The sequence below is a fragment of the Octodon degus genome, unplaced genomic scaffold, assembly GCF_000260255.1.
Source record: "Octodon degus isolate 3935 unplaced genomic scaffold, OctDeg1.0 scaffold00080, whole genome shotgun sequence".
Lineage (NCBI taxonomy): Eukaryota > Metazoa > Chordata > Mammalia > Rodentia > Octodontidae > Octodon > Octodon degus.
In genome coordinates, this window is record NW_004524656.1 from 11,279,709 (window position 1) to 11,301,307 (window position 21,599).

Here is a 21,599-nt window from a genome sequence, read left to right on the forward strand (position 1 = left end):
TTCTAGTTGTCCCTAAATTGCAGAACAGAAAGTCGTACGTGGTACAGGGCCATCTTTTACGAGTACAGGAAGGAAAGCCCGCTGCAGCACATAGGTCCAAGAACAAGTCACGTATTGAACGTCATTTAAGCTAAAAATCATTAGACCAGTATGTTGGGGAGGGCAACAGGCCTCATCCATGGGCTCAGAAGGGTCTTGGGGCTGGGTGTGTACAGTGCTGAGCGCCCTCTTCCCTTTACCACCAGACAGAAATCTCAGTTCCTCAGCAACGCTCCCCATCCAAGAACAGGCAGAAAGGACAAAGCACTTTAAAAAGAGGGGGACACCGTGACCCGGAGACAACTGAATTAACTTTATTCTCTTCTAACTGCAGATTCAAGGTATACAACTGAACATTGCTATTTTTCTTATGAGACTTATAAATAAAAATACAAAAAATGTTCACTACAAAAAAATCTACTGTTAGTAGGATGTAAAAAATATTCTCTTTGCTATAGAAGGCACAAACTTCACTTAGTGACACATGGAGAGAGAAAAAAACCTGCAGCAGTAAATTCATTTTTTTTTCTTTTTTCTTTTTTCTTTTAAATCTTGTCAGAAACACTGAAGTTACAAAGAAACACATCAATCTACACAAAACAAAGGCAGAGGCGCAAAGCTGCAACCGGGACGCACAACTTTGAGTGAACTGCTTCAGAGAACAGAAAGAAGTGGCAAGCACAACTTGGGGGACAAGAGAAGAGGGGAGGAAGGGAAGGCCAGCAAGAGAGGAGGGGAGCGAGGAAAGGAACAGGACTGGGAAGAGGACAGATATGGAGGGAAGGGGGGAGGAAGGGGGAGAGAAGGGGGAGGGGAGAGTGAGATGGAGGGAAGGGGAAGGGAAGAGGAGGGAGATGGATGGGGGAGAGAAGAGGGAGGACAAGGAGAAGGATTGACAGGTTGATTTGTACAAAAAAGTAACCAGTAAAATTGGAGAAACAAAATTGGGCAACCTCCTAAAATTAGGCTAAGAGGAGGTGCTGAGGTAGACATTAACTAGAACATTGATGAATTAAAAACACTATTCTGTAATACAGAGCAATCAGACTGGCACTTGTGCTGTCACGACGTAAGACAAGCCACAAAAACAAACGGAACAAAACATAATACCCAAACCAAAAGGCTTAGTTTTGCTTGGTCCAGCAGGGCACCAGGGCCCCCAGTGCTATAACTTACATATATATATATATATATTTTTATCTTTATATATATGGGCGATGGCATGGCGCACCACCACGGCTTCTTAACCTTACGAGCATCATGCATAACACTATGTGAACGAACACTATGATACACACTGGGAGGCCAGGACCCTGTCTGCAGGGGGGGCCGCCAAGGGATGGGGAGGCTGGCAGGCCTGCGGGCAGTGTTTCTCTTTTCCCCACCCCTTCCCCTGACCCAGCCTCTGTAAGTTTGTCCTGTACCCCTCCCTCGGCCATCTCTACTGCTGCTGCCACCTGCCAGTTCCCCGTGAGGGGTGAGTCCCGCAGCCTGTCCTCCCACTGAAATCTCCAGGTAAGTGCCACCATTCCAGCCAAGCCAGAGAAACTCCAGGGGAGGAGACGAGATGGGAGGGGGGAAGAGGGCGTTAAAAGAGGCCTAGGAAAAACGAACCAAGGGGATGTACCTCTTCTGCTCCTCAGTGTCGTGTTCTCCCCCACCCCCACCCTACCCCGTTCCCACCTAGTTCAGCTTGCAGGAGAGCTGGTCCAAAGCCACCCTGCCCCTCCCCACTCAGGAGGTGCTTGAGGCTCTCCCTCTTCCCACAGCCCATGTACCCAGACATAGCATCCAGAAAGGTACCATACACTTGTGAAAAAATGCAGCCTTTTTTTTTCTCAACATGGAAAAACTGTTCAGGCACAAGGATTAAACAAGCCCCTGTTGTACCCCTAGATTGTACTGAATCACTGGGTCCCCAGCCTCCCACCCCACCCCTGCGCCCCAAATCTGCCTTCCTCATATTCGTGGCCTCCTCCAAAGCAACCCAAAGCAGCAATGATATTTACTATTTATATCTCTCTTGCTATATATATCTCTCTATATATATATATTTATCTATCCTATATACACATAGGATTTTTATGCTTTGAATGAGCGAAGGAGTAATAGGGAAGGAGGGCATGAGTGACAGGGAAGTGTCGCCAAAGGCATTAAGGGACACATTCGTAGGAGCTGGACACGGGAAAGGGACACTCCGGGCTGGAGGAGGGTCACTGCTCAGGATAAGGCAGTAGCAAGCGGGGATCCTGCAGGTGCACAGCAGCGGGGCAGCAGACGGGAGCCAGGCAAACGCTCCCTGCTCGGCTGGCACCGGGGCCCCTCCACACACCTGGTCTCCACAAGCTTGTGCTCCACGCAGCTTCCTATCCTGCCCCCGTGCCCCAGAAAAGTCTTGGCGACTAGAGGACAGTGTGGTCTTTTTGGGCAGGAAAGTAGAGAAGAAGCGCACATTGGGGTGTCTGGGGCCTCAAAGAACACAGCAAGTACAGAGGTACCCTTCTGGTGTCCCTTGAGACCCCTATTGGCTCTGCAGAGCCCCCCAGGCTGGGTGCACCAGGCAGATGCTGGGTTAGTACCATCCAACACTGCGACATCACATGACAAAATACCTCATGATTTAACACACTATCATACACAGAGCACACACACACACACACACACACACACACACACAACGATAATTTGTCGTTGGCTGTGATGGTGGCAAAACTTTTTTTTGTCTTTTTCTTTCATTTTCCTATTCACATTACAAAAGGAAACAGCAAGGTCCTGTAGAACGGACAAAGCAACTAACAAACAACTACAAAAATATTACAATTTGTAAAGATTAGCTCCACCTTCTCAGCTCTTAGACGTGAGGGGACCAGGCTGAGTGGGAAGGGGGAAGCGAGGGCCAGCTAGAATCTCTCTACAGAGTAGTTTCATTTTTTTTTCTCCTTCCCCACCAATGCTGAGACATCTTGCTGTTAGAAATACTGTTTTCTGGGATTTCAGGTCCCCTGACAGACTTGGGGGAGGAAGCCACAGTGCAGCGTGGTTTCTTACAGGCTACCTGTCCCCCCGAACCTCACTCCTTTCACATTATGAACATGACAACTGCCCTCATCACACAATTCAAGTTTAACTTTTTCCTGCCCAAAGCACTAAGTCATTATTATAGTTGCAAAATAGCATCCCCCTGACTACTGTGTCATCCCTAACTGACCATTCAGTGACACCGCACCCCTAGTGCACATCCCCCAACACATACTTTTTAAGGCCTTCAGATTTGGTGGACAAGATTGAAGGGTCAGGCAGAAGGGTCTGGGGCCAGGGGACAGGAGGGTGGCCCCGTCCCTCCAGCTTCCCAAGACACCTCATTGCCCTTCTCCTGGAAACCGCTTCCTAAACCACTTTTTAAACACCTAAGATCACAATGCAGCCACAACTTTCTGAAAGAAAAAGGAAAGAAAGCAACTTTTACACTTTTATAAAGCACGAGATGAAACACAGGGCCCACCCCAAAGCCAACACAGGTATCACGAATGTGCTTTCCTAAACTCAAGGGAGGTGGGATTAGGGAATCGGGGAGCTGAGCAACAGAGGGGAGGCAGGATTAGGGAAACGTGGAGCTGAGGAGCAGCAGAGGGGAGGCTTGGGAAGAACGAAGAGCAAGGGGACAAACAGAAGAGGTAGCTTTAGAAAAATAACACCGACCCCCAACACCACAAAACCAAGGCTGGGTCACCCCCGCCAGCCACAAAGACACCATTTTTGGCAATGAGCGTGCACACAGCGGCACCACACTCGGTAGGAGCAGAGCAACTGAGGCTCAGGCCTGAAGGGCCCAGCAGGTTGTAAAGACGGTGGGCGCCATCTCCAGAGTGGTTCAGGCTGAATGAATACTGACATGGATGGTTCGAGCCCTGGGCAGAACCAACAGTGGCTCCTGAGTGCCTTGGGGGGGACAGTAAGACCCTAACATACCCTCCCTTCTGCATCCCCCCACCCCGCACCTTCATGCGTAAATCCTGAGTATTACACTCCTCCTGCCAGCTCCTGAGGCTGGTGACCAGGGTGACGGCAGGGCCTTGGCCAGCTGAAGTCTAAAGCCAGCTATTAATTTACACAAAAAACAACAGAACACCCTCCCCGTTCCTCCACCCCCCAACAAATAAACAAACAAACAAACAAAAAAGAGGGTTAAAAAGCTCATGAGGTCACAAAAAAACTGAGGTAATTCAAGTACAATGTGCTAACAGGGGACACAGAACAGAAGCAAAACATACACAAGGCCAATGCACTTTCAGCTTCTCTTCCTCTTCCTCCTCCCCCATGTGGGCAGGGACACCTGTAAGCCAGCAACCCTACACTGCTGTCTGGACCTGGGTTTTCCTGCTGCGCTCGCTGGGTCTGGGGTTCCCCAAGCCTCACGATGGAAGGGTCCCCAAGTAGGACAGCAACGTCTTCCCTGGTCAGCTCTCCCAACAGGGCAGGGTATCTGTTCCCGCCTCCAGGTGCAGGGCACCTCTAAGAAGGTCATCCATATCCTTCCCTTGGACAATGAGCCCTTCCACAGATTCCTTTCTCTAGGGGCTGACACAGGGTTGCAGGGGTCCGTGTTTGTTTGGCTGTTGGGATCTAACATATTTAGTTGTTACGGTTTTCTATCCTGGAAACAGAAAACAGCACAGCAGGAATCTTGCTCAAGGTGGGCTTGGCCCCAGGGGGTGTCCGAGATGTTTTGTTCTGTGTACTCAGAAAGCAAAGCGGAAGAAGGGGCTCTGGATGGGTCACACCACCAGGGACCAGAGGAGGAAGGAAATGTCACCCAGATCCCGAAGGGGCCCACAGCTCCAGGGACCTGGAGGACAGCGGCCCAAAGGAGCAAGCAGCCAGGGAGGGAAGAGCTAAGTGGCTCTCAAAGACCTGAAGGGACACCCAGCTGCAGCAGGGCAGAGGCAAGCGACAGATGACTGCAAAGTGGAAAGACAGCACCGCTCCCACTGTCCCCAGCAAACCAGAGCTGCCATTGTGGGCATCAGCCGGGCCTTTACATCCTCTGCCACCCCCCTCTCTGCTTCCCTCCCTCCATCCTCTGACAATGGGAGGAGGGCGGCAGAAGGTGTGCTCCGACCAGAGGCTCTCCCACTCATTTCCCAGCATCCGCTTCTAGACACAGACGGAGGGTCTGGGCAGGAGGAAGAGAAAAACACGCCGCCGTGGAAGTGAACAAAATCACCTCTACCCACCCATAAAAACCAAGCAAGTCTCCAGCCTCCACAGAGGGCAGAGGCCCCCTGGGAAAAGACAGCGGCTTGGCACCCAGGTCACCTGGAGCCCTAGAGAGAATCAAACACCAAAGAGTTAGGAGGTTTCCTTTTCCTTCTCTCTCATTTTCTTTTTATCTTTTTATCGTTTTTTTCTTTGCACAGTCCTCCCTCGACTTTATCTCACTCTAACTCGTCTCCCCTGGCGGCTGCTCCTGCTCCGCTGAGTAGGCCTCCCCTCACACATAGCACAGGTAGAGATACGTCTTCTCTATCCTCCAGTCGGGCGGGATTTCCTCGGGCTTGTGGCCCTTCATGTGCTTCTGCATGGAGGAGAGGCTGGGGCAGTACTCGGTGCAGATGGTGCACTGGTAGGGCGAGGCACCATTGTGTGTTCGCAGGTGCTTAATCATGGCGGAGTAGTCCCGGGAGCGCTGGTGGCACAGCTTGCACTCAAAAGGCTTCTCACCTGGGGAGGGGGCAGACAGAGCAGGAGAGAGTGAGCGCAACAGGAGAGGACTCTGAAGGCCTTGGGCCACGTCGGCTAGGTGGGAGAATCCCGTCGCCCTAGTCCAAAGCTCTCTGAAATAACTTCCGGAATGATGGACACACCCTCCAACACGGCAGCTACCAGTCACATGTGGCTAGTGCAACCGGGACACCATGTTCTCGACTGTATCACCACACCTCATGTGAGCAGCCCTATGTGGCTCGTGGCTCCAGGCATGTGCAGCGGCACACCGCTAGCCCGCTGCTTCACTATGCTCAACTTTCTCAAAGCCAAGGTTCTTGCCTTCTCCTTAAGGAAATAAATGTCTCCAAGGGGAGGGGACACAGAGGTCCTAGAAGTCCTTGGGGATGGCTCTCCACTCATTGCACCCACTAGGAGCAGAGAGCAGACAGTCCTCCCAGGGCTACAGATGTTAAGGACCAGCGGTGGGAGAAACCCAGGGACCCCAGTCCTACACACACTCTACACCTGGGCTATCTAGCATGGTAAAGGGCTAAGACCCTGCGCTAGACCCTTCCTTCCCTTCTGGGGCAAGAACTGGGGGACACAGCCATAGTCTAGCCTGCTACCCTCAGGCTCCCTTGAGGGATTACCCTCAGTGATCTCCCCTCACTGGAGTGCCCTGCAGCTAAGCAGAGGATGTAAGGGAACCTTGTTTCGATACAGTAATTAACTGCCCAGCCATCTCTCTATCAATATTCCTCCGTGCAGAGGCCCCAGCAAAGAATGAAGTAATGAACAGCCAAAGTGATCTAACTATCGACCAGCTATTTACAATAGTCACTGTCAATGCATGTAATGATCCACTGGCCAGGTCACACCCCCAACAAGGGGCTAAGGAAACCCCAAGGCTCTGGGCAATCCTCTGGTCACTTGAGTCATCAACAGCAAGCACCTCATCCTTTGTGTGGCCCCACGCTACAGGAAAGAAGACAGCGTGGAGAACACACAGCCATCTGTTCCCCTCTAGACAGGATTGCTGTCCCCCCATCAGAGGGTTTCCACATTTGCCGGCTTCCTGCCAGCTCTCGTTCTCAGAGGATGCCCTCTGAAGCACACAACACGCTAACTGCAGAGAGCTGGGAGTGTCAGACATGCGGCTTTCCAAAAGGCCCGGACTCGTAGCACCGGCCTACCAGTGCATGCTGCCGCTGCAGCGCTTCCTCCACAACCAACTTTAGGCAATGAAGCCAGTGTCACTGAACTGGAAACTGGGAACAAATAGCTTTCACAAGCAAGCACAGGCTTGCCCCGGGATTCCACCCACTTCCCCAATGCAGAAATTCCCGGAAGTCTGATCACTTCCACCTGCCTCTCCTCACACCCCAGGGAAAATAGTTGCTGGAGTTTAAGTAGAAAGGAATGTTGAGGTACTCAGAAATAGTAAAGCATAATACACAACAAGGGATTATTAAATACGTCTGTGTCTCTAATCTCAGAACTGAGCTGGATCTAACATCACCATTTCTCCACCTTTTAATTCAGTTCACTCCAATGCTTACGCTAACCCTCAAGCAAAGCAAAACCACAGTAACCTTTACTTTCCAGCTAATCTCAGTAATTTAACCCTAAATCAGAACTCATAAATAGACATCACCTTACATGTCAGCCCTGACACTGGTGCAGCTGCCTCAGGGCCTGACCTGGGCCCCTGGTAAAGCATGCTGTGATTGATTAGTCTTGTCTGCCTTGGTCATGGGGGGCAGGGTGCGGAAGGAACCTGTTCAGGCCTCACAGAACCTCTGCTTCCCGGTCCAGCCTTGGGCCATCCTCACTCGGGTTCTCTGGGGAACCCTCTGCTCCAAGCCCAGCCCACCCTACCCCTCACCAGCCCTTCATACCTGTGTGCACCCGATAGTGCGTCTCCAGCTGGTGTTTGAGGCTAAACTTCTTGCCACAGCCGTTGCACTCATAGGGTTTCTCCCCGGTATGGATGCGCTTGTGGCTCTTGAGTGTGCTCTCATCCCGGAAGCAACTGCCACAGAATTCGCACTCATACGGGTGGTCACCTGTGGGGACAAGGGGTTGGGTCAGGCCCATGTCTTGTGCTGCCGCCTCCTCTATCACCTACTGGCCTTTCCCCTGGGTCAGGGGCAAGCATCACTCAAGCTTGACTCCACAACCCCCACAACATCCCACCCCTTTGGGGAACTTCTCACTGTCCCCCGCCCCCCATGGAGGTTTCCCTTTAGTCTTCAGGAAAAATGAGCCACACTTTCTTCTCTGTCCCAAAGAGGAGAAACATCCAGCCCTTTATTCTTTTGTTAGTGCAGTTTTAACACAACATTTCCATTAAGATGGCTTATGTTTGCTGAACACTTGCCGTTATGCTAAGAACCATGCATGGATCATATCATGTTGGTCATGACAACCTACCTCAAAGAAAGGTGTAATTCCCATTTTACAGATGAGAAAAATGAGTTAGAGATGCTCAGCTCTCTTCCCCCAAGCCATGTACTCAGGAGCTGCCTTGTGACAGGGCTGTGGTGTGGCTCCTAGGTCAGGACATTGGGTACTTCCTAGACAGCTAATGGGCACACTCTATTGAATGCCCTGGCACAGGGACTAGCTCTCTAACTGGAAGTGCCTCAAGGGCAAGAAGTGAGCCTTATCTACCCCTGCAGCCCATGCATACAGTTCAGGAATGGCCCAGAACCCTCAGGAAATGGTGGGTTTATGCAGTTCTCTAAAAACTGTCTTTCCTCAACTAAAATCTAGTCCTGTTGCAGACATTCCTCTGTGACAAGGCCGTTACACGAGTTGCTCACCAGATGAGGAACTGTATAGAGCAGGTACATTACAATACTCAGAACAACGACAAAAAAAAGATCAAGGGAAACTCCAACTTGATGACTTGGCTTTTATTTGCATAACTCATACTGCAGTACTGAAGTGTGTAACAGCGTACGACTGCAGCACTGTATTTTACAGTGTAATCTGCAAGAATTCCAGTACTGTATAAACAAGGGGGACGATGTAAAAACAAGACAAGTCACAAGTCTGAACAGTAGATCCCCAGTTTAAAAAGCGCCCCCCAATCTGAACAGTCGTGAACAGGTAGGTCATTACAGGAAAACATCTGTTTCCTCCTTTGGGGGCAGGCACCCCACTCTTAAATGCCCTAAAGGCAAGAGGTAGAGGTGTGCATTATGTCCCCAAAGTGGGGTGTCAGGGGGATGATAGGTGAGGACTTCAGCTACTTATTTATTACAGGAGTGAAGGCGAAGACAATAAAGATAGATTGATCACCCCAGACTTTGTTCATGAATATTTAAATATCACTGATTCGTCTTGTCACTGTAATTACAATTTCTCTGGGCTGCGTCTCCAACAAGCACAGTTTATGGTAAAGAATGGCCCACTGTATTTCACTTGTCCCTCTGCAGATGTGCAGGGCTGCCAACCGTGTAATGTCCTCTGCATTTCATACATTTTCTTCAGCTGCTGAAGGTTTAAGTCATCCACAATGACCTACGTTTTTTCATTATCCCCATGTCAAACTGTGCTCGTGCCTGGGCATAAATTGTCCTCCTCCTTATAGACTCACATGCCTATGCCTTCACTTCCTCTTTAAAATGGTATTTTACTCTCTCCTCTCTCTCCCCTCTGCAGGCTGCTAACCAAACCTCCCCCCTCCCAAATACAGGCCCTGCCCCATATAAATTTTCATCTCTTCTGATGGCTCTGAAGGGTTTTTAAGGCTCTGTGGGGAGTGGCTGCTGGGGCGTGCTCACTGGCTGACTCACGGGTGGAAGAGCTGCAGGACGCACGGAGGCCAGGGTTGGGAGGCAGTCCCATCAGGACGCTCTAGGTCCAGCTCACACCATCTGCAGGCACTGCCTGGCTCAGTGGCATGTCTGTGGCTAAGCCCTCGCACACAGAGCCGGGGATGCACTGAGAATTAGGGTCCCCTGCTCAGAAAACCACGACCCGTGTCCTCCTGCTGCCACGGGATACCCAGACTGCCCACTCCTCCCTGCCCCCGCCTCATGGGACCCGAGGGAGATGAAGGCTTGTGCAGAGCTGGCACTAATTCCTTGTGTGTCTAAGAGAGTGGGGGTGAATCTGTGCCCCCCCCACCCCACTCTCCCTGTCTGCATGCATGGCCTGCCTGTCCACCCCCACCCTGCCAGATCAGCAACGATTACGACTTTAATCAAAGATTCAGTGTCCTCATTAAGATATAAATAAATAAATAAATAAAGCAACGGGCACATGAGACCTCGGCCAGAGATGGTAATTAAAAGGTACGTCGGTGGCCGGCCAGCCCAGGGCTCAGGGCGGGGAGCACGACATGCTGCCTTTGCGTGCCTTTCTCCTCCAGAGGTGGGCCCTACGAGTTTAAAAAATATCAGGGGGGTCTGTTTGATAAGGCTTTTATGAATATCATTATGGAGTGTATCACGTGTTAAATGAGTTTAAACAGGAACTCTCTTGAGTCTGCCCAGGGAAAGGAATAAAAAGAACTCAGGAGGAAAAAAAAGACAAAGCACCAATACACACACATACACCCAGATTTTACAGCCTGACACGCACCTGGCCCACAACCCCCCCGCCCACCCCGGTTAATCATGTCAGAGTGGCTATAATGTACACAAATGTGGCGGCAGGACTCAAAATCCAATTTGTGGTATGTTGATTAACTCTGTAGACTCGTTAATGAGCTTGACATTAAGTACAGGACAAACGAGACTAATTAGAGCCCCTCTGGCCTGCCCCGTGCACCTGTGATCCCCTTTCCCCAGTTTGTCATTACCTGGAGTCGGTGGCTCTGACCAAGCCCCGTGGCATCCTCTTCACCCTGGCCGTCCCATCCCTTGGCTCCTCAGGCCCCTCCCTCTAGGCCCCTCCCTCAGCACAGCTGAGAGTTTATTATATGATGAGCTGTGTGACTGAGGGATCCATCAATGCCAGGAGCGTGGCTGGACTAACCCACCAAACACAGCTGCTGGTACTAAGCACCCAGCCCCAGCAGCAAATGGGCCAAGAACAACAGAATATTAATGAGGCATTGTGCAGGGAATGTGCAGAGCCTACGTGTGGCTGGTGTGGAAATAGAGGGGTGTGTGCGTGTGTACACACAATGCACGCTGCACATGGGTCCTGTTATTCCTAGAAGCAAGGGCTTCTCCCAAACTCTGTCCCTGCCCATCAAACTGAACCATGATTGACAAAGGGCAGAGCGAGATTGACACTTGGGTATTGGAGCTCCTAGAAGGTGACACAAGCAAAGCAGGGGGCCTCCTGAGTGACTTAGTAGGCCTGGAATCTTTCATGTCACATACGCCAAGTGATCTGACCCAACAGCGTGCTCTCCAGTGGCTGAAAGGGAGCTCACCATCTTTCACAAGGCTGAACCTGGCACCCACTGGGGATGCCAGCAGGAAGGGGCACACACGCAGTCACTGTAGAGACCCTCTTATCCCCAGCCCTTCCTCCCTGTGGTCTCTACCTTCTGCCCCTCAGCAATCCTACATGATTCTAAGCAACTCTGGTGATGCAAGGCTCCCTTGAACAGAAGGGCATCCTGAAGCAAGGGCCCAGGTAGGCTCTTCACGCCCCTAATGGCAGGACGGTCTGTCACAACAAAGCCTCTCCTCGTGCAACAGAGCCTAGCACTGTGTAAAACCTGGTGTCATATTCAATCCCTGAGCTGTGACAAGACTCTTAAGAACGAGAAAGAGAAACAAGGCATGGTGGCACATGCCTGTAATCCTAGCCCTTGGGAAACTGAGGCAGGACAACTGCTGCGAGTTTGAGGCCAGCCTGAACTACATAGTGAACTACATGGTGAGACTCTGTCTCAAAAAAAGAATGAGAAAGCAAGGCGTGTAGGGGGGAGGGCTCCTGCCAACCTTCTGTGACGCACGTGAAGCCTTTATACCCTACCCAACAGGCATGAGCATGCTCGTCACTACATGCAGAGACCTGACTCCAACTCAGGAGAGAACACACACTCAGACCCAGACCCGAGCATTTCTTTACCCATGTACAGTCAGTGAAGATCCCACACTGTTAGGACAGAAGGGATTTAGGTCATCTACTTCCATTAGGGGAGACCAAGGGCTGCAGATAGCGGCAGTGATGTGCCAGCACCTGGGCACTGGCCCATCCTCCTGGTCTCATTTCCTCTCTCCCACCCCATCTTGGGCACCTGGCTGGGCAGGGATGGATCATGGCTCGTTGGTCAAATATCTTCACTGTCTTGGATTCGTAATACTGAGTCCAAAGGAAAGACCTTTGGCCGCTGCTATACAGAAAGAAGGGCGACTTGTTCAGTGTGTTTTTAAGAGCTGGAATGGGACTTCAGGCATGTCTACGTGGACTCCAGGTGGTGGGGGTGGTGGGCTATGGCGGAAGGAGTCAGGAGACCCAGAAAGGCATTTTGATCTCCAAATGCATTTGCGGGCTATCTACACCGGAATCCCTTAGGAATACTTATTAATAGTGCTGAGGCTCACATCCCACCCTAGACCTAGTGGGTCAAAGTTTCTGAGCATGGGTCTTGCGAGTCTCTGTAGAAAAGGAACATTTCCTGTTCTGTGCTGGGCATGGGAACATGCAATGGTCTACAATGCAGGACTGGAAGAACTGTCAACATTTCTCTGAATTACTGGAATTCCCACGTGTCCACCCTGGGACAAAGGACTCAGTCCAGCCCCTCTACTTTAGATCTCAGGAGGTAAAATCTAGACACGGGCTCCTAGAAACCCACAGCCACCCACCACCAGGACCCGCCTACCTGTGTGCGAGCGCAGGTGACGCTTGAGCGCGGTGTGGCTGGGGAAGGTGCGGTTGCACTCGCTGCAGATATAGCTGCGCACACCCGCGTGGACCTCCATGTGCTGCTGCAGCGCACTCTGCGCCTGGAAGCGTTTCCCACACAGCAGGCAGAAGACAGCCATGTCCGTGCCTATGGGACACAACAGAGGGTGCGCTCAGGAGGAGGGAGCCCAAGGCGACTCTGCCCATCCAGCCTAATGTAGAAGCCGGCACCGGACAAGCGCCCCCAATCCCAAGGGCAAGTCAGAGGCAGCCCAGGCACGCATGCTGTGCTGATGGTCTGTAACTCCAAGAGACAAAACAGACAGGCATCCTTCCCTGGCGGGACCTAAGGACTAGTGGGGAAAGACAGGCATTAATCATGGATCTGGCAACAGCAAGTGTAAATTCACGAGTATTTCAATACTACACAGAAGACAGGTAGTAAACGCGGAATCAGGGAGACCTCCTAGGGCCTGGGGCAGCAGTGAGGAAACAGAGCAGGCTCTGCGAGGGCCAACCACAACAAAGATCACGCTGTAATACCAATGAAACTAAAACCACAGCTTCCGAAGGTTGTCCCTGTCACCCTCACCCTTCAGATGAGCAAACCAAGCAAGGCAAAAGGAGATGGAGTAACCTGTCCGAAGCGCCATGGAGCGCATAAGCAGCAGCCTCTCTGGGGTTCACACCAGCTAGTCTGGATCAGAATCCTTTCCTAAAGGTAGCTTCATATCTTACTCTTTTAACCATTTCTCCAGTCATGAAAGTGTGACTTTTTTTGAGGCAGAGACTGTATGCATGTAGCCCAGGCTGGCCTTGAACGCTCAGTGATCCTCCTGTCTCAGCCTCCCAAGTGCTGAGATTACAGGTATATGTCACCGCCACCAGCCAAAGCATGAATCTTGAGTGCATTCATTCAACAAGCATTACTGTGACAGCTTCCCTAAGTTGGACCCTTTGTGGCACTGGGGATATAAACAAAGAGGAGCACTCTAAGTCCCTGCCCTAAGCACAGATGCCACATAGGCCATTGGGGAAAGCACTCTTTGATGATGGAATAGTATCTGTGATACCCAGAGTTGGAAAGAAACTCAACAGGTAAGAAGATCAGACAGAAGAACACGTGGCTGAAGATGCTGGAGAGAATCAGGGGCCTGGGTCACCTGAGGTTCTACTCTGCATTAAGATCTTTAGGTTTCATCCTAGGACCCAGGGATAACTATTGGAGGATTTTCAGCCAGTGAGTGACATGACATTTTCATTTTGTTCTGTCATCCTTGCGCTGCCCAGTACCACAGTACCACAGAGACAGCTATGGGCTCTGCTTAGAGGCAACCCCTTTCGGTGCTGCTCTGGAGCCACAGCCTTTCCGGCTAGGGAACTGTAGGAGGAAATGTCTAACTAACTCTACCTTTTATGTCTTCATGGTGGCTTCCCACCCACTACTTTGAATCTTGGTTCCTAAAGCCCACCAGCACCCCCTGCCTACTTGTCTTTGCTGCCAGTGGGGTGGGGGACACACCTGTTCTTGGCCCCAAAATACCATCTGCTTCAGAAGGTAACCAAGTGGGAAAGCTGGATCAGTGCAGGCTGCAAGGAGGACATGAGCTTTGGCTGACAGAGGCCATGGAATGTTTGGGGTGGGGCTGAGGAGCTTCTGGTCGCAGGCGAGGGGGAAGACAAGGGACAACACGAAAAACCAGGCTTCCTTTGTGGCCCCGGAACGGAGGCAGCAAGTGAGGAAGCTGGGTCTGCCATCTCACGTTATTCATAGCTGGGCTTGGGATGAACTAGTGGGAAGGGAAGAACTCATGCTCACCCTTCACTCTCCTGCCTCCCACGGTCACTCCCGGGCCCTCCTTCTGCAGAGGCTAGAGTCCAGGCCCCCACAGCCAGCTCCACCCTGCAGTCCTGCTCCATCAGGCCAGCAGCCAGGAAGGCAGGGAAGGGGAGTGGGGACCCAGAAGTGATTTTACTCCTGGTCTTCAAAGAGCAGAAGGAAAGAACTACAGGTGTGGTGCTATGGGCTCATAGGATTTCCATCCCAAGACAGCATTCATAGCCCACTTTCTACACACAGGAAAACACAAAGGTTAAATAACCAGCCTAGGCTCTCGTGGTAAGAAAGCCAGAGTCAGCATCTATCTGCTTCATGTGCTGACTTCACAAGCCATGTGACTGGGCCCAAATGTACCTCTGCGCTGGTCATCTGTCTGTCTGGGCTTCTCCTAGAATAGATGTCCAAGGGCAGTAAGAAGCAAGCATCAATACACACATGGCTTTCCACAGCAAAGGCTACCGACTCCAGGGCCATGGAGGGTAGACAGGAAGCTGGTCACAAGCCACAGCTTTTGCAACTCTGCCAACCCCAACCCCAAGAGAGCCAGCAAAATCTCTGGGAGTATTGATTGGGATACTCAGCTCCATTTGATGGAAGGGACAACACAGAAGTGGTCCAGCAGGACAGAGTAGACAGACAGCCCCTTATGGTCCCGTTCGGCCCAGTCATCCTGTGTTAGAGCAGTCTCTCTGCAGCACATTCTGTGACACAGCAACCCTGTTCTTCAGCCTAAGAGTTCCCAGCACCAGTGTCCCTCTCTGCCCTTATCTCCCAGCCTGGAGAGACTGCTGATTAGGCCAGGTGTCCTAGCAGGTGTCCTTAGATCAGGCAGCAAGCTTCTTGGGCAAGCTGTGCCCTTCAAGAGGCAAGGCTCTCCTGGGTATTCTAACAGCAATGCATGCAAACATAAAAAGCCTGGATGGCACCCAGGCAGGGTGCACTGTGCCTCTGGAGCAGGCCCAGAAGCGGTCTGGAGATGGGACCACCCAGCAGCACCAACGGAGGACTCTGTAGCACTCTGCCCCCTCCTCTTCCCAAAGCCCCTGAAGCTGTTCTTTGGTGGTGTGACTCAGAGCAGCCTAAAACTGTATTTCTGCCCATTTAGCTGACTTAACTACCGTGGACACTACACAAGGTGACCAGGGAAAGGCTGAGAAACTGGGTCTTGGGAGACAGAAAAGATGACTAAGTGGGGTTCACAGAAGATTCTGAGTTAGCCTTTGAGAATGGAGAATGTCTGAGAAGCCAAGGCCTGGGAGGTACAGTACCAGGGGCAGGCCAAGGACAGACCAGAAGCAAATTTCAGAGTAGATGGCATAGCTGACCAGCCCTTAGGACAGAGCTACATTGGGGGTCAGATCACAGACAACCACGTGGACCAGTGGGATTGGGTAGACAATATTCTAAAGGCTATGCAGAGTGGCTGGGGGAATAGCTCAGCAGTCTAAGTGCCTGCCTGGCAAGTGCAAGGACCTGGGTTTGATCCCTGGTTACTGTATGCCATGCCAGCCCCAGAACCCCAGGCATGCTGTGCTGGCCCTGCAACCAGGTGTGTGGCACTGGGGAGGCAAGACAGGAGGATCACTGAGTCCAAGCTGTGTAGCAAGACCCTGTACCTACCAAATAAATAAATGATTAAAAAAATAATGGTGGGGCCAGGGAGATGGCTCAGTAGAATAAGCGCTTCCCTGGCAAGCGCAAGGGCCTGAGTTCAATCCCCGGTTCCGCAAAAAAAAAGAAAAAGAAAAAAAAAAAAAAAGAATGGCAATGCAGGGCCATAGGACAAGGGGTGGCCTGAAACTTTTGTGCCCTGCTCAATGGCCATGCTGAAATCCTGACTTTGGAGGTCAGCAAGATAGCTCAGCAGACTAAGTGCCTGCCTAGGGAAGCACAGGAACCAGGGTTCACTCTGCAGCACCACATGTTGTATAGGCCCCACTCCAGGCACGCTGAGCCAGCCACCAAGTACAGGCACGGTGGTGCACACCTGTAATCCCAGCACTGGGGAAGCTGAAAACAGGAGGATCACTACAAGTCTGAGCTGCACAGTGAGACCCTGTACCAAATACATTAATAAAAAAAATTTTTTAAAGTAAAAAGAAATCCTGACTGTGAACTGATGATATTAAAAGGTGGAGCCGGGGAGATGGCTCAGTAGGATAAGTGCTTGACTGGCAAATGCAGGATCTGAGTTCAATCCCTAGTTCCGCAAAAAAATAAAAAATAAATAAATAAAAGGTGGGGCCTATAGGAGGTGTTACATTATGAGAACAGAGTCCTCAAGAATGGGATTAGTACTTTTATAGAAGGGACTCCAGAAGGCTAGCTAGTCCCTTCCACCAGGAGAACAGCAAGCAGTCAGGAGCCTGCAAGCAGGAAGAATCTGGCTTCTCCAGGATCTGGCTGTGCTGGTGCCCTAAACTCAGACTGCCTCATCTCCAGGACATGAGAAAGTCCTTTCCTTAAACAACTCTCAGTGTATACAGCAGTGTGTTACAGCAGCCCAAACAGATGGAGAGAGATGTGCAAGGCTCTACAGCCCCCTCTGCAGGGCGATGCCTCAGCCAAAGCAAGGACCCAACAGCAGGCACAGCAGTTGAGAGCAGGAAGCAGATGTCCCTGTGCCTCCACGGAAAGAGGCACCAAGTGAGGACATGGAGCTTTCAGCACAGGAGTGGAACCATGAAATCCCTGCGAAGCGTCACAACAGGACTTGGGCCTGGGCTCCAGTGGCCGCGAATGGAATCCACGAGTCCCAGATGGCCAGCTCTATGCCTTGTCGATGAGCTTAAAGTTGTATGTTCACCAGCTGGAAAGGAAATGCCACAATGCCCCTCCAGTGGCCCTTCTCCCCTTCCTGGGACATCACACAAGGCACAGGAAACTCTCTTTGGCCACTTAACCACGAAACAAGGGGTAGGGGGACAAGGAGGAGCTCCAGAGCCCTATATCCACTTTCCTATTCTCACGTCGAGAGACCAGCAGTCTTGATAATCGAAAAGCATTTGTTAAAAAAAGAAAAACAGAGAAGGGTGGAGGGAAAAAGAGGATGAGACAGGAGAAAAGCTATTGGTGCATGCAAGTTAAAAATCCAGAGATGCGCTTTGAGTTATTAAACAATTTGCTGTCGTTTCTGCCTGATTGTTCGCATGTATGATGAGTCAGGGCAGATTCTATTACACTGGGAGATTAGGCAAATAAATGCTAGCTTTTGGAAACACATTAAAATGTGGGAGTATGGAAATAAAATTATCTAGAAAATTGTATTAGCAATTCATTAACTGCAGTGAGAAGTGCAGCGGGGCGAGGAGGCCAGACAGCGCTAGAGCACTGTGCTCCGTCCTGTCACGCACGGCCATCAGCGGCCCTACGGTCAGAAAGACACGGGAAGGAACGCGTAGCAGAAGCCTTGCTTCACCACCGCGCTTTCCCGAGGACCCTGCGCAGATCACCCACCACACTGCTTGTGGTTGGTGCGAACACTGAGTGAAATACGCGCACGAGAAGCCGCCTAACCACCGCGGGGTCGCAGGGGCAATGCGAGCCCACCCACGTGATGACTCTGTCTGAATTAGGAAATCATATCTATGCCTCTGGTGGACACAGATCCTCGCGTCTGGCCAGTGAAGGGAAGAGCAGTCTCCACTTTCCCTCAGCCGGGAACCCTTTGTGCTGTGAACAACCCGGGTCACAGATCTCGGCAGCCCTGTAGGACACACAAGCCTCCGCTGTTCTACTGACTGTGAGGTTGCTACCAAGTGCTTCCGACCAAGATTGTCCTTGGAAATTAGTCAGTAATACCAAGCGACACACAGGCAGCTCTTTGGTGGCCTGAACAGGACACACCCCACATCTGAGCTCTGTTGTTCAGAAGCAAAGACCCAGATCACTAAAAACCGGTTTCATCACACCACGCAATGAAACAGTCTAAAGACTCCACCGCTGGCCCAGACATGCAGCTCATCATAGGTTGGGATCCTGAGACAGGCAGCTACTAGCCTTCCGTGGTGAGGACCTCAAACGTCTCCCGAAGGCCCGTGTGGCAAAGGCCTGGTCCCTAGGATGGTACCACTGGGAGGCGGGAGTGACTTGAGGAGGCGGGGCCTATCGCGAGGTCTTTGGGTCACTGGGATGTGTGCTTGTCACAGCTAATGGGACCTTCATCCCCTTTTCTCTTTCATTCCCTGGCCTCGAGATGAGCAGCACTGTTCTGCTGTGCGCTCCTAGCCAAGGTGTGCAGTGTGCAGCTTCATCCCAAGGCCAAAGCAATGAGGTCAACTGAAAATGGGCTGGAAGCTTCAAAAGCGTGAGTCAAGGGGCCAGGGAGATGGCTCAGTGGAATAAGCGCTTCCCTGGCAAGCACAAGGTCCTGAGTTCAATCCCCCGTTCCAGAAAAAAAAAAAAAAAAGTACCTACAAAAGCATGAGTCAAAATAAACTCTTCCTTCTACAAGATGATTATTCTAGGGGTTTGTTACAGTAGCGGAACTCTGAATCACACAATCCAGACCACAGTTTCTCTACTAAGCACAGAGAACTCATAACTGAATTGCTGTTTCCAACACTAAGGTTGAGACAAATGACACTTTTCAGTACATAAATAATCTTTAAGATGTATGTAGCAAGGGCCAGGGAGATGGCTCAGTAGAATAAGTGCTTGCCTGGCAAGTGCAAAGGTCTGGGTTCAAATCCCTGGTTCCGGGGCTGGTGAGATGGCTCAGTGGTCTAAAGCACCTACTTAGAACAAGCTAAGCTAAGCAAAGCACAGGGACCATGGTTCAATCCCCAAGCACCACATACCAGCCAGCCCCGCCCCCTGGTGGGCTGAGCTGGCCACACACACACACACAAAATAAATAAATAAATATTAAAAAAAACAAAAAACAAATCCCTGGTTCCAAAAAAAAAAAAAAAGATGTACATAGCTACAAATTCATGGTGGCTTTCTTACCAATCTGTCCATTTCAAGGTTAAGTCAAATACGAAACTCAGCCTCTGCCCAAGGAATGAACGGACTGGTTCAAGAAACAAGAAACCAGAACTTTCTTCTGGAGAATGAATGGGGTCAGACTCCCAGGATATCATCCAAAGGGAACATGAAGTAGGAAGACAAGAGTACGTGTGGCAGGGATGCGCCTGGAATGAGCCTCTAGGTGAGGTGGACAGCACACATGCATATTTGAGGATCTGCCTAAATTGTCTTGTTGAAGGAAAATGGGGTGCAACTGACCCCCCCCAGGACAGAACACAGTTCGGGATGTACGCTACATACAACTCAGAGACTCCCTACTTAAAACAAGTTTAAATTTAGCAAAAGATGTGACAAAGCCAGGTCAAGGTGGAACAGAAGGCATGAGCGGTGACACAGATCTAGGGCACTGACTTTGCCCAGGTGATGACGGGGTCTAAAATTATGAGACACAAAACCCCTCATGTTTACACCTGTGCCATTTCACACCAATTAACTCTTTAATAGAAAGGGAAGGAGCAGGCCTGGAGGGGCATGCAGCTGGAGAAGACGCTCAGGTGCTACACGTTCTTGGAGCAAGGCTCTTATTATCTCCCGCTATAAGCAGTTTCTTAATCAAAGGAGCAGAGGGATCTAAATATACCCTCGCTTTTTTGGGCAAGAAGACTGGGATTGCTACATGTGTGCATGTGCCGGGCTGCATGGAGGCCCTGTGCGTGCGTTCGGACCACAGATGGCCTTCTGGCGTCCCACCCCACCCAGCAAGGAGAAGCCGCCTCCCCTGCCGCCCTGAGCAGCTGCTCCTCCCCACAGGAAGAAAATGCCAACTCGGGGAGATGTGAAAACCTTTATTTAAACTGGAAGTATCTCCCACCCTCCTACCCGTCCTGGCTTCACTACCTCCTTTAGACCTGTCTTGTTTCCCTGACCTCCTGGACAACTCTCCTAAAGTGGCGTCTCCAGTCCTGGGCAGCTCTTGTGATCACAGAGCCGGAACCATGGCCTAAGCAGCTGCCTTCCCCTTCCTCCCCCACCTGACTCCTCCCTTCACCCCGAGACGTTGCTGAAAAAGGGAGCAAAGCTTCATCATCTCCTGTGAGGCAGAGACAAAGAGAGACAGAGACAGACAGACACAGAGAGACAGAAACAGAAACAACAGCACAGGCGACTCACACTGAGCCACAAAGGCTGTCTGCATCACAAGAGGATGGAGAAGGCTAGGTGCAGGGTCAGATCCGGGTACAAGGAGCACACCAGAAACAAAAGGCCCAGCCGGTGACCTCCACAGTGGTTCCTCCACTTGACTTCCCAAGTGCCAAGGTTTAGGGCTTGGCTTCTTGTCGGACCTCCACTAAGAGTGAACCCAGGGCCCTCCTTCATTCTCCTGTGGTTTTCTTCAGGGGCTCGAGTGGCTGGATCATTTCAAATAAGCTCCTGAGGACCCCTTCTTCCTCAGAGGAGCTCTGCCCAGCTGAAGATGTGTCGGCCCTCTGTCCCTTGGGAACATCGCTGAGCATTTGCTACTCTTCCCCTACTGCCTACAGTCACCCTCCCAATACAGTTGGGAGGGCTGGGAAAACTGTCGGAAGGCTTGCCTCACAATAAATCAGCTTTACACACAAGAAGGCCTCCTGCTGGGGTGCTAGGTCACATCTTCCCAGACCAAGTAAGGAGCCAAACACCCCAGCCCACCTGTCAACTTTAGCTTTGCCAATTTTCAGTCTCCAGAGCCAGCATGACAGTTCAGCTGTCTAAGCGCCTGCTTAGGCAAGCCCCTGGACAGGGATTCAATCCCTGGCTCCACATGCCACACCCGCCCTGACCCCTGGGGCATACTGAGCCAGCCACTGAGACCAGGTGTGGTGGCACATGCCTGTAATCCCAGTGCCAGGGAGGCTGAAAACAGGATCCAAGCTGTGTAGTGAGACCCTGCACCTATACATAAAAAAAGAACCAAAAGACCCCACGAAATTTCGGTCTCTGTCCAGCCCTCCATCCCCTCTTTTCCTTTTTTCCCTACCTGCTTAGAACCTTGGAAGGCATCTTACAACTCTATAAACCTTCCATTTCCACAAGGGATGGGGGAATGTTATAGATTCGTATCACAGTTTCAAGGAACCAAAGGGTCCTCAATGAGTAACAAAAAAGGGAGGAGTCTGGGGAGTTGACTCAAATTTGTTGTAAAAGTAATAGATGGGTACAGTGGTTGCATTTTCTAACTCTC

At 51.1% G+C, this 21,599-nt stretch overlaps 1 protein-coding gene across 5 annotated transcripts in view; it reads right to left on the minus strand.

Moving 5' to 3' along the window:
• Positions 1-332: 332 nt before the first annotated feature.
• The window catches only part of Zbtb16 (zinc finger and BTB domain containing 16), a 191,817-nt gene continuing 170,550 nt past the window's right edge, over positions 333-21,599 (minus strand). For all 5 annotated transcript variants that reach the window (XM_023721118.1, XM_004636494.2, XM_023721115.1 and 2 more), the window contains 3 exons: positions 12,545-12,715; positions 7,644-7,811; positions 333-5,760 (listed from right to left, as the gene is read on the minus strand). In XM_023721118.1, the coding sequence (XP_023576886.1) occupies positions 5,531-5,760; positions 7,644-7,811; positions 12,545-12,715 (569 nt within the window). In that variant the 3' untranslated portion in view covers positions 333-5,530. The remainder of the gene's footprint in view (positions 5,761-7,643; positions 7,812-12,544; positions 12,716-21,599) is intronic.